The sequence below is a fragment of the Arabidopsis lyrata genome (genome assembly GCF_000004255.2).
Source record: "Arabidopsis lyrata subsp. lyrata unplaced genomic scaffold ARALYscaffold_8, whole genome shotgun sequence".
Taxonomy (NCBI): Eukaryota; Viridiplantae; Streptophyta; class Magnoliopsida; order Brassicales; family Brassicaceae; genus Arabidopsis; species Arabidopsis lyrata.
In genome coordinates, this window is record NW_003302548.1 from 19,310,838 (window position 1) to 19,325,174 (window position 14,337).

The window sequence follows — 14,337 nt, forward strand, 5'->3', positions numbered from 1 at the left end:
ATAAACAATTATCTCAAAAAAGCTTATTCAATCCTTATTCATTCGAATCTTTAGTTTTTCAGAAAGAATTTTAAATTATACAAGAAATAGTTATATGGAGTTTTATGGCTTCGATATCATTTTGTAAAATCTTCATAGCTTCTTATACAAAATAATTTAATGGGCAAGAATCTAAAGCCCAAAATGAGTTAAACGTACTTAAAAGCCTTATTTAACTTTCGCTTCTGTCTTCATAACTCGCTGGAACGAATGATTTATTTATCTAATCAAAATGGCAATCGGTTCCCCTTCAAACGCTGTGTATAGTAGTAGTAATTAAGTTGTTTCAATATTATTTCGCTAAGCAGTAGATAAGAAACAGTGGAAGAGATTGTAAAATTATTTGATTGTTACTTAGGGAAACATAAGATTTAAAACAACTTTGGAAACAAAATACATAAGAACCTAAAGAGATCAAATGCTCGACTTTTTATCATATACATTCACACAGATTACCAAACATAAACATAAAAACTGGTGAATGAGATCCAACATAAAGAAGAAATCAAGCTTTCTTGGGAGATTTTGCTGGTGATTTGCCAGCCTTTTCTTCAGTTGATTTAGAAGCAGTCTTCTTAGGCAAAAGAACAGAGTTTATGTTAGGCAAAACACCACCATGAGCAATTGTGACTCCACTGAGAAGCTTTCCCAATTCTTCATCGTTCCTTATCGCAAGAAGTAGATGCCTCGGAATTATCCTGGTCTTCTTGTTGTCCCTCGCAGCGTTACCAGCTAGCTCCAGAACCTGACAATCAAAAATTCGAATCAGAAAATTGATTTCTCGAGAATATGTTACTTTCTAAGTTTCCAGATCTGGAATTACTTACTTCGGCGGCGAGGTATTCGAGAACAGCGGCCATGTAAACCGGAGCACCACCACCGAGTCTTTGAGCGTACCGTCCTTTCTTCAGGAAACGAGTGATTCTACCAACCGGGAATTGGAGACCGGCTTTGATTGATTTCGAAACCGATTTGGTTTTTGGACCACCGGGTTTTCTTCCCCCGAAAGCTTTCTTTACTTTTGCGGTGGTTTCCATTTCTCAAAAGGAAGATTAAAATCACTAATAGAATGATTATAGAGTGTTGAAGGAGATTTTGAGATTTGTAATATATTCGTTCGCGGTCCCTCGTGTCATTTATAGGTGAAGGGGACAAAAGAACAGAGAACGATTTGTATCCGTTGGATTGATTCTTATCGACGGTTGAAGATGAATAAAGCGCGATCCTCGTCTTGATCGATTAACCAATCAGAACATGGAGTATTTTTCGAAACGGCGCTTTTTTTTTTTGTCTTCATCTTGAAAAACAAATATATACTACATTTTATTAAATTTTTGCTGGTTAGTTTTACATGTTCATTACGTTATTGAAGTTAGAACAATGTTATATAGTTGATAATCAACCATCCAATTTAAACTAACATGATTGTCTACATAATAGTCGGACTAAGATGACAAAATTCCTGTAGACAGTGAATAATTTGACATAGAGCTTATAAGTCATCTCTTATGATGATTTATACTTATAATTCGATTTTATAGAACCAAAGTGAACTAGTTTAAATATTAAATAAAATTATTCGGTTTAAATATTTAGTCAAAATTTGACCCAAAAAAAAAATCATATAACAATCTGAGATTTTTGAAAAAATACAGTGTATAGAAAAACCCCAATTTAGTTTTAAAAAGATTTCAAACTAATGGTGGTATGTGATGTAAAAGAATTTAACATCACTTAAGCATATGATTTAAAAAATGGTGAAGCAAATAGTTCACATCTTTTTATTTATAATTGATGCAATTGTACATAATATTTGCATCAGTGTATTGTTTTATGAGCAGAATTATTAACTATTAAGATAAAAATCAATGTATATTATATGATATTAGTCTTTAATTAATTTGACTCGTTGTTGAACTGAATTGGTTATGTTGCCGAACATAAAGTGAGAAATTCAATGAAGATCGACTTCTGAAAACGTTTTCACGAGATATCGCTTGGATGTGAGAAATGAATCATAGCAAATAGTCTTAAGATAGTAGCTCTCGAGCTAAATTTTTTGTTTATAGGAGTCATATATAATTAATTATTTTTATTTAATTATATATTAATATTAAATCATTTATTTTAAACTAAATAAAATATGTCTAAGCACAATTTAAAAAAAAAACTAAGGAAAAAAAATAGAATATGTCAAAAAATTAATATGTACCACGATTTTAAAGATTTGTAACCATATATTAGAAAAAACATAAAACAAAAAATGGAAAATGAACTAATTTTAAATAAAAAATAAACATGTGAGGGGTCAAATTAAGGAGTTGATTGTTGGCATGGAGTCATTATGGAAAAATTAAACCAAAATATCCATAAATTATTGTCAGACTTACCTTAAAAAAAATAATCATAAATGTTTATGAGGGTCAATTGACCCTCCTCCCTCTTCACTACCTCAGCCGTGGTAACTCTAATGTGAAATTCCTACATGCCTTTCAAGATAATGATTATTTGGTTCATTTGTCTCAGAGTCTCAAATCAAATCTTCTTTTCATACTCGATCGATTGTATATGTTTGGTTTTAGTGAGATGTGATATCATGTAAGAATTACGCATTTCAACTAAAAAAAAAAAAAAAGAATATAGATTGGCTCATGTCCAAAAAATAGAAAATGAACTAATGCTAAATAAAAAATAAACATGTGAGGGGTCAAGTTAAGGAATTGATTGTTGACATGGGGTCATTATGGAAAAATTAAACCAAAATATCCATAAATTATTGTGAGACTTACCATAAAAAAAACAAAAAAAAAATCATAAATGTTATGGGGTCAATTGACCCCCTCCCTCTTCACTACCTCCGCCCCTCGTAACTCTAATGTGAAATTCCTACATGCCTTTCAAGATAATGATTATTTGATTCATTTATCTCAGAGTCTCAAATCAAATCTTTCTTTCCTGTTCGATCAATTGTATATGTTTGGTTTTAGTGAGATGTGATATCATGTAAGAATTACGCATTTCAATTCAAAAAAAAAGAAGATAGATTGGCTCATGTCCATAAATAGTATAGTGTTGGACTTGGAATTCTTGACACTATATATAACCTACATGTTTGTTTTTAAACATAACGCCTATTATGATTTGAAATTTGATTCATCTATCATATTTTATAAATTGTTTTTTGTTAGTTACTGTATGTTTTGGCTGTTGTTTTTCCCTTTTTCCTTAAGAATCAACACAATATATTTAGTTGAGTAAGTAAATCATTGAACCGGTCAATGCTACAAAAATATGGAATTCTAAAAAGAGATCTGGTGTTGATAATATTTTGTGCTAACGGAAGGCCAAATAATTATCATGAGAGGTCAACAATGAAGAAAGTCATTTTGTGGAAATGTAAGCCTTTTGATACCAGCATATATACTGCATATAAACAGGCCTATAATGCCCACGTAATGTCATTTATTGTTTAAGAAATGTCTAAAGCGTTTGGAATACCAAATGGTTATGTGATCTTGTGTTATTGAGAATCTCAAATCTCCAAGGAAGTAGGCTTTGGTTCAATCAAATAATAACACACGTCAATCTTGATCCTATTGAAACAATGTTTTGACAAAAGCTTATAGTAGAGAAATAGGCAAATATGATCAATCAACTAAAAGCCCTTTAACAAAAAAAAGAATCAATTAGCGAAGATATACCCGAAAGAAATATTTTTGGCTCTTGTAAAAGAACATGGCCTGGAACTCGAACAACTGTCTGAAACTATTCCAAATAGTCATATTTCGATAACTAACTAACGGTCAAACACCTACAAATTTTGGACTTCTTTTTACATATATATATACCGAGTTTGTGTAGAAACATGTTGTTTCTCCTAATCATACGTTACCGGAAACATTAACGCGGTTTGCTTTATACAACTTTGAAACATTTGCTAATTCGTTGATATTAGTTTTAGCTATATATTCTTATTAAATTTAGTAAGGAATCAGCACAAATACTTTGCGCATGGAAGCATCATTGCACATTTGTGTGAAATAATAGACTATTTCCGGAAAATCATAGTCGAAGTCGAATTTCTAAAATCCACGTGGCATATTATGAATGGAATATTCCAGCTCGTCTCAGCTGGCCTCCATCACCGGTTATGATGAAAGTTGAGCCGAAAGTGGAGCCAACCTGAGATATGCCCCGCATGAGAGCCATATGCTTCTTCGACCTTTCATTCTATATTCTTTCCTTTTCAAGATAGGAACTAGTATAGTCTTCTTCTTCTTCTTTTTTTTTTTTTTTTTTTAATGGGTGGTTAAACAGATTTTTTTCTTCCCGAAATATTAGTAACTTTGAAGTTTCTTTAGACATTTTAGACTGATTATACAAGAAATTTTTTTTTTTTTTTTTTTTATTGATATGTATGTCAACTTTTTTTTTGAAACAATAGGTTGACAACTTGGCATAGATATCAACATCAGGTTTTGAACATATCTATCACCTTTTAAGAAATGCTATAAAATAAAGTATTTTCTTATTTTAATATAAATCAAGTAATATTAAATAAGAATTGTATATTTAGTTTAGTTTTCATGGAAACCATAGTAGAATACATTAGAAGTATGTAATAAAAAGCAAATATACGGAATAAAAAACATAATTATTAGAAAAAAAAGAATAGTTTTTTTTTGGTTTTGCATAAAATAAAGTAAATTAATTGTTCAACAAATTGTTATAGATTTCACATATGTATATTACTTATTTTTTTGTTTGGCATAAAATAAAGTTAAAATCTTTATTCAATTATTACAATAAGTTAAAATCTTTATTCAGTTATGACATCATGGTTCCATGTAAATATGTTTGCTAACATGTAAGACATACAATAAAAAAATAATAACAAAATTTTCACACATCCTCACATAAGAGCATTAGTGTTATTTCATAGAGTAGTGACCATATTATTAGGAATTTTTTTTTAAGGATTTAGATTGTTGAAGATACGATTTGTTAATTAAATCAAGATTTTACCTTTTAAAATAATGAATGATTTATGAAATATATTATGCTTTATTTTTTTTTTTATGGTCAATGTAATAATAAATAAAGCAAATTAAAACGCTCACACATGTTTGCTTATTCGGACTAGAGAGCTCCGCATAAAGCTGAGTAAAAGAAAGAGAGAAGACGCACACCGAAGAAAAACACAAGACTCCATTATTCTCCTGCTTCTTCTTCGTCTCTTCAATAATTTTCTCTGAGACTAGCTTTGATTCAGCCATGGTGAGCTCAATTCTCTCTTGTTTATCTCTCTTTCTCTCTTCTCTCTTGGTTGATTTGAACTGCGCTTCTCGATTCGAGTTCCATTTCGTCTTAGATTTTCAGTTCCTCCGATTTTAGCTCTCGCCTGAAGTTAGATCTGATTAGATCTGGAGCTGGACTCGTTTGTTGGTTTAGATCTCTGAGATTTTGGATTTGTTTGGTTAGATGGACTGATCGATCTAGGATATGATTCGGAACGATAATAAACTCTTCAATTTCAGTGTGCTTGTTTTGGTTAAGCAAATTGATTTTGAAATCAGAAGGAATCTGGCTGTTTTTTTCTTTGAATTTCATTTTTGGATTTAGGGTTACGTCTTGAGTGTTTTTCATTTGTTAAAAGTTGTTTACTCGCTTCTCTGAATTACTATTACTGCTATATAAGTGTAGATTGTTTATTTCAGATGTGTTTTTGATTCTGTTGATGGAAGGTATCGCTCGATTCCCGTCAAATTGAGACTGTGATAGCTCTTACATCATCTTTCATATATGTTGTGGAAGTTACTTACGTCTTCCTTTTGATATAAACACTACCAAGATCTATGTTCATGATTCATTTACATGTTAGTAGAGATGTTTGGTTTCATTACTAATGTATAACCCGAAACACCGTTTTGAGAAATGGGTGTAGTGTCTTTTGAAGAGAGTTGTATCTTAATGTTCTTTGTTTTGTTGTTAAACAGGCTAATGCAGCATCAGGAATGGCAGTCCATGATGACTGCAAGCTGAGATTTATGGAGCTGAAGACGAAAAGGACATACCGTTTCATCGTTTACAAGATTGAGGAGCAGCAGAAACAAGTGGTTGTTGAGAAAATCGGTGAACCTGCTGAAACCCATGAGGCCCTTGCAGCATGTCTTCCATCTGATGAATGCCGCTATGCCGTTTTCGATTTTGATTTTCTCACTGCAGAGGATGTCCCAAAGAGCAGGATTTTCTTTGTCGCATGGTAATTATTAACCAACTACTATCTCTGCTAAAACCTGTCTATCTTGGTTTCACCTTCTTTTCATTAACATCTCTTGTTGTTTTTTGCCAAGGTCTCCGGACACAGCAAAAGTGAGAAGCAAAATGATCTATGCGAGCTCTAAGGACAGGTTCAAGAGAGAACTAGACGGAATTCAGATCGAGCTCCAGGCAACCGATCCAACCGAGATGGATCTTGATGTTTTCAAAAGCCGAGCCACTTGATGAAGAATTCCCCTGAAAATTTCGGTTGAATCAAACTTTTTTCGTACTATTTACTCAGTGATGCTTTTTCTTGAAGTTTGCTGTGACGGTACCAACCTAAACAGCTTCATTTTATTATCGGTCTTTGGTCTTTGTCTTCGGTCTCTTTTTTTGTGTCCTTATAGTGTTGTCTTAAAACGTAAGGAATCTGGCTTGTGCTCTTTTACCATTGTGGAAGAAACTCGAACCCTTTATTAAACAAGAATCCTATTGGCACCATCTTCTCTTCTCTTCGTCTTCACATATTTATGAAACTAGTGATCCAGGGATTACAACATTGCGAAGGATTAGGATAGTCCCAATAACGAGAAGATTTGCTCAATCGGGTTTTGTCCAACAAGATAAACTGACCTCAAAACGTAAAATCCTAATTGACACTTTTGATATTTATTTAGAAACAGATCCAACAATTGGCAGTTGTTACGCAAGCTTTAAACAGTCAAATCATGAAGACTTTGTCAGAACATATCTTAGTCCACAATATATATACATCAAGCTTTTAGAGTGAACCAAATCCAACAAATGTCAATGAAACAAAATACTAGTAATCAATCAATAATTTAATTATACTCTCTATTTGGATTGTTTAATATTTGCTTATATATATAGTTAGATGATTATTATATGTTGACCAAAAACAATAATAATATGCTTACCATATAGTTATTTAATTTATTCAAAAATAAATTGAAGAATAATACGAAGAAAATAAATAAATACAAAAAGCAGGTTCTCTATATATTCGGGATTTAGCTTCCAAATAACGCAGAAGAAAGTAAAGAGAAGAAGCAAAAGAGTCATATTCGTTGAAAGCATCATTCATTCTTCTCTGCGTCTCCTTTCACCGGAAATTGTCTCTCACACCGTTTTGATTCAGCCATGGTGATACTCCATTTTCACTTCTTCTATGTTCTCTTATTGTTTGTTTGAAGTTCTTCAATTTTTAAGCTAGCCTTTAGAATTTTTGATTTCGTGTTGGATTTTTAAATAACGATTTTGGCTCACTAGATCTGGGAGATGGATTTGTTTTCTCCGATTAGATCTTTGAGATTTTTTTTTTGTTTATGTGATCGGAGTCACTGATCCAGTTGGTGCTTCGTTTGTTAGAATCGAAATCATGAAGAATCTGCTACTTTTGTGTGTGTTTTCGCTTGTAGTTTCATAAATTATTGAACGTTTCTACTATGTTATTCGTTTGTTTGATCCATCAGGCTTGTTGTGTGTTGAAATCGATAACTCTAACAGTTGCAATTGAAGTCTAGATCGTTGCTAGAGATGTATTAACGAGTTTGTGTTGAGCTAGGTTTCAGGAAATTTCTAAGACTCCTAAATAAGAGATCAATGGTTTTAGCATTGTGTGGATTCAATTATAGCATAGCTTTGTGGGATCTGGAATGTGAATCTTAGTGCTTTTCTTGTTTGATTGAAAACAGGCTAATGCGGCGTCGGGAATGGCAGTCCATGATGACTGCAAGCTGAGATTTCTGGAACTGAAGGCGAAAAGGACACATCGTTTCATTGTCTACAAGATCGAGGAGAAGCAGAAGCAAGTGATTGTTGAGAAAGTTGGTGAACCTATTCTAACTTACGAGGACTTTGCAGCAAGTCTTCCAGCTGAGGAATGCCGATACGCCATTTATGATTTCGACTTTGTCACTGCGGAGAATTGCCAGAAGAGCAAGATTTTCTTCATTGCATGGTAAAATGATTTCTCGTTTCTCCCATTGTTATTATCTGCTAAAACCATGTAATCTCATTTCTCCATTCTTACCTTGTTGTTTTTGCCAAAGGTGTCCGGACGTAGCAAAGGTGAGAAGCAAGATGATCTATGCTAGCTCCAAGGACAGGTTCAAGCGTGAACTTGATGGAATTCAAGTGGAGCTTCAGGCAACTGATCCAACTGAGATGGATCTTGACGTTTTGAAAAGCCGCGTCAACTAAAAGAAACTCTCTTTGAATAAGCTTTTTATCATATTCGACTATTCTGAAATGGTGTTTTCTATTCTCTTACAGTTTCTTGTGACTGTTAGAAACACCTAACACCCTTCATTCTGTCTGGTCTGTTTTCTGTGTCTATGTTACCTTACAGTGTTTCATCTAAATTCAAAATTATCTCAAGGTTTGTCCTGTGTTTGCTTCCTTTGTTTCACCTATACCAAAGCTTATGACTAAGATTTGTGTATGATGATTCCTTTAAGCTTCCCTTTGTTCTCTTTTGTGGAAATAAAAAATGCAAAAAGTACAGTATATACCTTTCTGAAATCTAGACTAAACAAATTATTTCCTATCTATTGAGACTTGGGACGTCAAAGAATGTTTCAACTTATACAATTAGAAAAAGGGGTCAGGATTTGGAACTAGAGTCATTCGAAATAGTTGTTTCACTGGTTTCGGTGTTCGGTTTCAAGCCTTGTCTCAACATCTCATTCCTCAACTCGGTCGCCTTCCCCATTTCTCCTGCCACACAACAACCATGTATTAGGGTGTTATATGCTACTCTATCTGGCCTTATGCCTTTTTCGGTCATCGAGTTCCATAACTCAATCGCTTTCTTCACATCGTTCCTCCTACAAAGCTCACTGATCATTGTTGTGTAGGTTATACAATCCGGCGAAACACCATCGCCTATCATCCTTGTTATGAGCTCAGAAGCTTCTTCCATTCTCCCTTGTCTACAAAAACCACGGATCAACATATTGTATGTAGCAGTGTTTGCCAAAAGCCCTTTCAATATTGCATTATGGAGCTCCACAGCTTTCTTCATGTCTCCTACTCCTTTGGTGAGGATGTCGAGAAAACAACCGTATGTTACTTGGTTAGGAACCGAATTGCCAGGCCGCATTTTCGAACAAAGAATCTCGGCTTCATTAACAAATCCGGCTTTGCATAATCCGTTGATAACAGCAGTGTAAGTGACTTCATTAGGTACACACCCTTCGTTTATCATCAAATCCCATATCCCAAATGCTTCCTTGAAATCTCCGGTTTTGCTCTTTGCATCAATCATACTTGTATAAATCACATCATCAGGCTTGAGTCCTCTATCATGCATCTCCTTTAAAAGTCCAAGAAACACCTTTCGATCTTTGTGCTTTAAACTTCCATCTATAAGAACACCATAGCACACAAGGTCCAAATCCACCCCTCTTAGTCCCATATCCTGACAAACGCTTAATGCCTCCTCTAATTTTCCTTCTCTGCAAAATCCGTGTAAGAGCCCGGTATAACATATCTCATTCAGCTCACAATTTCCCTTGTGAAGGCCATCCACGAACACTTTGGCTTCCGAAGCTTGACCTGTGAGACATAGCCCGTGTATCAACGGTCTATAACTGTATGTATCAGGCACAATACCTTTCTCGATCATCTCATTCAGGAACTCAAAGGCTTTAGACATGTTTCCTTCCTCGCAATAACCTTCAATCATGACATTATAAGTCACTCTGTTTGGCTTAACATTCCATTCTGCCATCTCGGTAAACAGCTTTACTGCATCACGAATCAACCCAGCACGGAATAGACCCGATAAAAGCGTGGTGAATGTATAGATACTCGGCACAATACCCTTCCCTGTCATCTCATGATAGAGCCTAAGGGCCTTGTTTATTTTACCTTTGCTGCAATATCCACCCATTAATGATGTGTATGTTACCACTGTTGGCTCCAACTTTTTATTAATCATCTCGGCCATTAAACTCTCTGCTGCACTAATGTCACCAAACTTGCAGTGCCCGTTTATCAAAGAATTGTATGGATATACACTTGGTTTCAAACCCATATCAATCATTTCCCCCAGGAAACTAAGTGCAGTATCCAGTTTTCCTCTTCTGCAAAACATATCTATCAAAATTGAATAGGTCACATCATTCGGACACAACCCAATTTTCCCCATCCTATCAAATAGCAACTCAGCTTCATCAAAATTTCTACCTTTGCACAATGAGTCAATCAATGCGTTATACACAAATATATTAGGTGACACACCAAATTCTGCTACTCTTTTAACCAAGTTAAGCGCCTCTTCAACCTTTCCCCTCTTCCTTAATCCCTCTACCAAACTTGAAACCGCAGCTTCACTAGGACTGAACCTCAAACGTAACATTTCATCAATCATCTCCAATCCGACCTCAAATTCTTGCACTTTACATAACCCGCAGACTAATGTACAATATGTCACAACATCTGGTTTCAGCTCTTTTCCGGCTAAATCCTTCTTTATCCCAACAGCCTCCCAAACCTTCTGCTTCTTACAAAGCCCATCTATCAACACATTATATGGAACTATATTCACATCACATCCTGTTGCCTCCATTTGAACAATCATTTCTTTAGCTCGAGAGAGATCTTTCAACTCACACAAGCTACGTATAACTCCTGTGTAAATGTATACATCAGGACGAATCCCCACATTGATCATATCGTCAAACAACTCCATTGCCAAACCAAAATGCCTAAACTTAACCAATCCATGTAAAAGAGCACTCAAAGTTCTCACTTCAGGTAGTAAACTAACTTTCGTCATCATCATCTTAAACACCAAAACCCCATCTAAAACTCTCCTACTTCGTACATAATGCTGAATCAACAAATCAAAACTCGAGCTTGAACTAAGCTTACATTTTTCATAACAACTAAAAAGCGCATCAAAAACCTCACTTGGCTTCAGCGCACGAAGTAGAAGCGTCTGTAACAGTGATGAAGCAGGCCAGAAGAGATTAGCTTGGACCAAAGCGTGAATCAAGATACAAAACGACGCCGTGGAGTGGTCGAATCCACGATGTAAACCGAGGAAATTGAAAAACCTCAAACCCAATTTGGGATCATCAATGGTTCCGATTAAAATCTCTTCAACATGAATAGTCTTCAGTCTTCTCGAGACTAGCTCACTGCTCAATGCGATCTCCCAGCTCCGTTTCCCTCGCACGATTCTTCTGACGGAATCAACAAATTGCTTATCTTCACCGATTCTACATGCTTCTTGAGAAGAATCGATCACAGAGCTTAGATTTCTAAAGCTATAGCGCAAATGAGAGCTTGATAATGATCGAATCGTGCAAGGGAGCTTCATCAAAGAGGTCCACCGTAAAAATCAGAACCAGCAATTGTCGGGACTGTGTTACAAACAACGAACCGATATCTGGGAACCCGCCCGGGTCGGGTCTCACCCTCACCAATTCCAAATGGGCTTAAAATTGGGCTTTTCAAAATACATGGGGCCAGTTGAGAAATTTTAGAGAATGGCGGGGGCGGGAAGGAATATTTCACGAGGAGCCTAAAATGCGCCAAACTGCACACGTCAGCAGTCCTTGCCACCAAGAGTATCCAATAAGAACCGTCACGTGTAAGAGCTTTCCTTCTTTTTAAGATTCCTTTTCAACCGTCGATATGTTTACATGAAAAAGCAGATCCAACGGTGCAGATATCGATCCGCGTCAATCTATTTCATCCAATCATATCACTCCATACGATCTATATAAAAGCAATCTCTCAAGTTTTTCTAGGTTATCAAGCAATCCAAAGCCATTTAACCTCTCAGATCTCGTTAAACCTAGAAACCTCGAGAAACCGAATCAATGGCGCCGAAAGCAGAGAAGAAGCCCGCTGAGAAGAAACCAGCTTCCGAGAAGCCGGTGGAGGAGAAATCAAAAGCCGAGAAAGCTCCGGCGGAGAAGAAACCAAAGGCCGGAAAGAAACTCCCGAAGGAGGCTGGTGCTGGAGGTGACAAGAAGAAAAAGATGAAGAAGAAGAGTATCGAGACTTACAAGATCTACATCTTCAAGGTGCTTAAGCAAGTTCATCCCGATATCGGAATCTCAAGCAAAGCGATGGGGATTATGAACAGTTTCATCAACGATATCTTCGAGAAGCTTGCTCAAGAGGCGTCGAAGCTTGCGAGGTACAATAAGAAACCTACTATCACGTCCCGGGAGATTCAGACTGCTGTGAGATTGGTGCTTCCTGGAGAGTTGGCGAAGCATGCTGTTTCTGAGGGGACTAAGGCCGTCACGAAATTCACCAGCTCTTGAATAATTGAGTTAGGGTTTTTTTCTCTCTTATCATCTGGATGTTGCTGCTTTAGGGTTAATGGAATTTGGGAGAACTGAATTAGGGTTGTTAGATTGTCTTTTAAGTATCTGTTTCGTTTGCGATTTTTACGTTTTGTAAGTACTTCTGCTGCTATTGCTTATATTTGCTCTTTGTGCCCAATTCTATCGTATCTAGAGTTGCTCTTTGTTTTACTTAGTTTCATCTATGCCTTTAATAAATTACATTGTGATCTAGTAACCACAATTCAGTAAGTGCCCTATGAAGAGTGATCATAACATGAATTGTTTGTGGTATATATATAACTTCAACCGTTGTTTTAGCTAATATGATCTTATGTCATCGTGCATTGTAATCGTTGTTGATTATATTATCCAACTTGTGCTTCTCCGGATGTGGTTTCTTTTCCTGAATCGAGTATTGTTGATAGCTTAGTGTTCTTTTTTATTTCCAGATTTGTTTCAGTAGCTGAGAGTTGTTTGTGTTATACAGTACTTGCTAGAATATTCTATAGCTTTAATACTCGTTTAGTTTCTATTGCTTTTGTTTCATGTTGTGAACTATGATTACATTGTTGTTGCTGGTCGCATGCTTGATTTATTCTTAGTATTGGTTTAGATTATGTAAAGAGTGTGTGTGATGTGAAATGGAGTAGATCTGACAATGCAAGAGTGGGAACCGAAATATCTAAGTTGTCTCTTCTCATGTTTCAATCTCTCTATTGATTGTAAATTCTCTCATGACCCAAAACAAGAGTAAACCATCTCTCTTTGACTCTTCCATTCCTACGACGTCTTCATCTCTTTTGATTGTGTTCCCTTCTGATCTTCATCACTTTCTCTTCTCAAGCTTCGTTCCATTTTACCAATTTGAGGATTGATCAATGTCTAGATTCCAACATCCAGGGCCCAGGCTAAGTGTTTTGGAGTTTATAAGATAAGTAGCCTATCTAGCACTTACCACACGAAAATAGTTTTTGTTTTTAGGAAAAGACAAAAATGTTTAAAAGCATGAGAATTGTATTACAGGGCCCAGGCTAAGTGTTTTGGAGTTTATAAGATAAGTAGCCTATCTAGCACTTACCACACGAAAATAGTTTTTGTTTTTATGGTATGAAGTCTATGAACCAAACCAGAACAGTTGTATTGTAAACCAACCAGATAGCATTTTTTGATGAGATACACCAAACACCCAATTTATGGAGATCATAAATATAAATAACGCCTTCAGTCTTCACTTGGAGATCTCATCAAACAAATTAACAAACCCCTTTGATTCATTCACTTGTCCCCGATAAAAAAATGGCTACAACAGCAGTAAACCTAACAATTCATGCGCACCCTCTTTTTCCTTCAACTCGATCTTTAAGATGAATGTGATGGCTGCCATGTAAATGGTTTTACATATACAGCGGCTACTTTTGCAATGAACCTTACTGTGTTTCAAACATAACACAAAAAGGTTACAAAACATATGTTTACAAGTAAGAGAAACTCTACTTGCGCTCTAGCTCTCTTTGCTTTGGCTTTAGCTTTTTTTGCTTGCTGTGTAAGCTTTGACCATCATCTTATTCAAAAGCTCTGGTTTACCATGTCCAACTTCCAATTGCCCAGTCCCCTAAACTTTAAAGACATGGTAAAACTTGGAGGTAAAACGTGAAAAGTTTCTGCCAAATTCTACATATTTCGGCAGAATCTTTCTTCTGCAAAA

General features: G+C 35.6%; 5 protein-coding genes across 5 annotated transcripts; 3 read left to right on the plus strand and 2 right to left on the minus strand.

Moving 5' to 3' along the window:
* Positions 1 to 366: 366 nt before the first annotated feature.
* Positions 367 to 1,153, minus strand: LOC9302430 (probable histone H2A.7). Its single transcript, XM_002866310.2, has 2 exons — positions 867 to 1,153; positions 367 to 784 (listed from the first exon to the last, which is right to left on the minus strand). Exons 1-2 carry the CDS (start codon positions 1,074 to 1,076, stop codon positions 545 to 547), a joined length of 450 nt encoding a protein of 149 aa, XP_002866356.1. The 5' UTR covers positions 1,077 to 1,153; the 3' UTR covers positions 367 to 544.
* Positions 1,154 to 5,129: 3,976 nt separating this feature from the next.
* Positions 5,130 to 6,801, plus strand: LOC9302431 (actin-depolymerizing factor 3). Its single transcript, XM_002864610.2, has 3 exons — positions 5,130 to 5,316; positions 6,036 to 6,301; positions 6,393 to 6,801. Exons 1-3 carry the CDS (start codon positions 5,314 to 5,316, stop codon positions 6,541 to 6,543), a joined length of 420 nt encoding a protein of 139 aa, XP_002864656.1. The 5' UTR covers positions 5,130 to 5,313; the 3' UTR covers positions 6,544 to 6,801.
* Positions 6,802 to 7,285: 484 nt separating this feature from the next.
* On the plus strand, positions 7,286 to 8,779 carry LOC9300733 (actin-depolymerizing factor 4). The gene is made up of 3 exons (XM_002864611.2): positions 7,286 to 7,464; positions 8,016 to 8,281; positions 8,373 to 8,779. The coding sequence occupies exons 1-3, from the start codon at positions 7,462 to 7,464 to the stop codon at positions 8,521 to 8,523; spliced, it is 420 nt and encodes a 139-aa protein (XP_002864657.2). The 5' UTR covers positions 7,286 to 7,461; the 3' UTR covers positions 8,524 to 8,779.
* Positions 8,771 to 11,977, minus strand: LOC9300734 (putative pentatricopeptide repeat-containing protein At5g59900). The gene has a single exon (XM_002866311.2). The coding sequence runs from the start codon at positions 11,648 to 11,650 to the stop codon at positions 8,927 to 8,929; it is 2,724 nt and encodes a 907-aa protein (XP_002866357.1). The 5' UTR covers positions 11,651 to 11,977; the 3' UTR covers positions 8,771 to 8,926.
* A 100-nt stretch (positions 11,978 to 12,077) lies between these two features.
* LOC9302432 (histone H2B.11) lies at positions 12,078 to 12,825 on the plus strand. Its single transcript, XM_002864612.2, has one exon. The coding sequence runs from the start codon at positions 12,156 to 12,158 to the stop codon at positions 12,606 to 12,608; it is 453 nt and encodes a 150-aa protein (XP_002864658.2). The 5' UTR covers positions 12,078 to 12,155; the 3' UTR covers positions 12,609 to 12,825.
* The last annotated feature ends 1,512 nt before the right edge of the window (positions 12,826 to 14,337 follow it).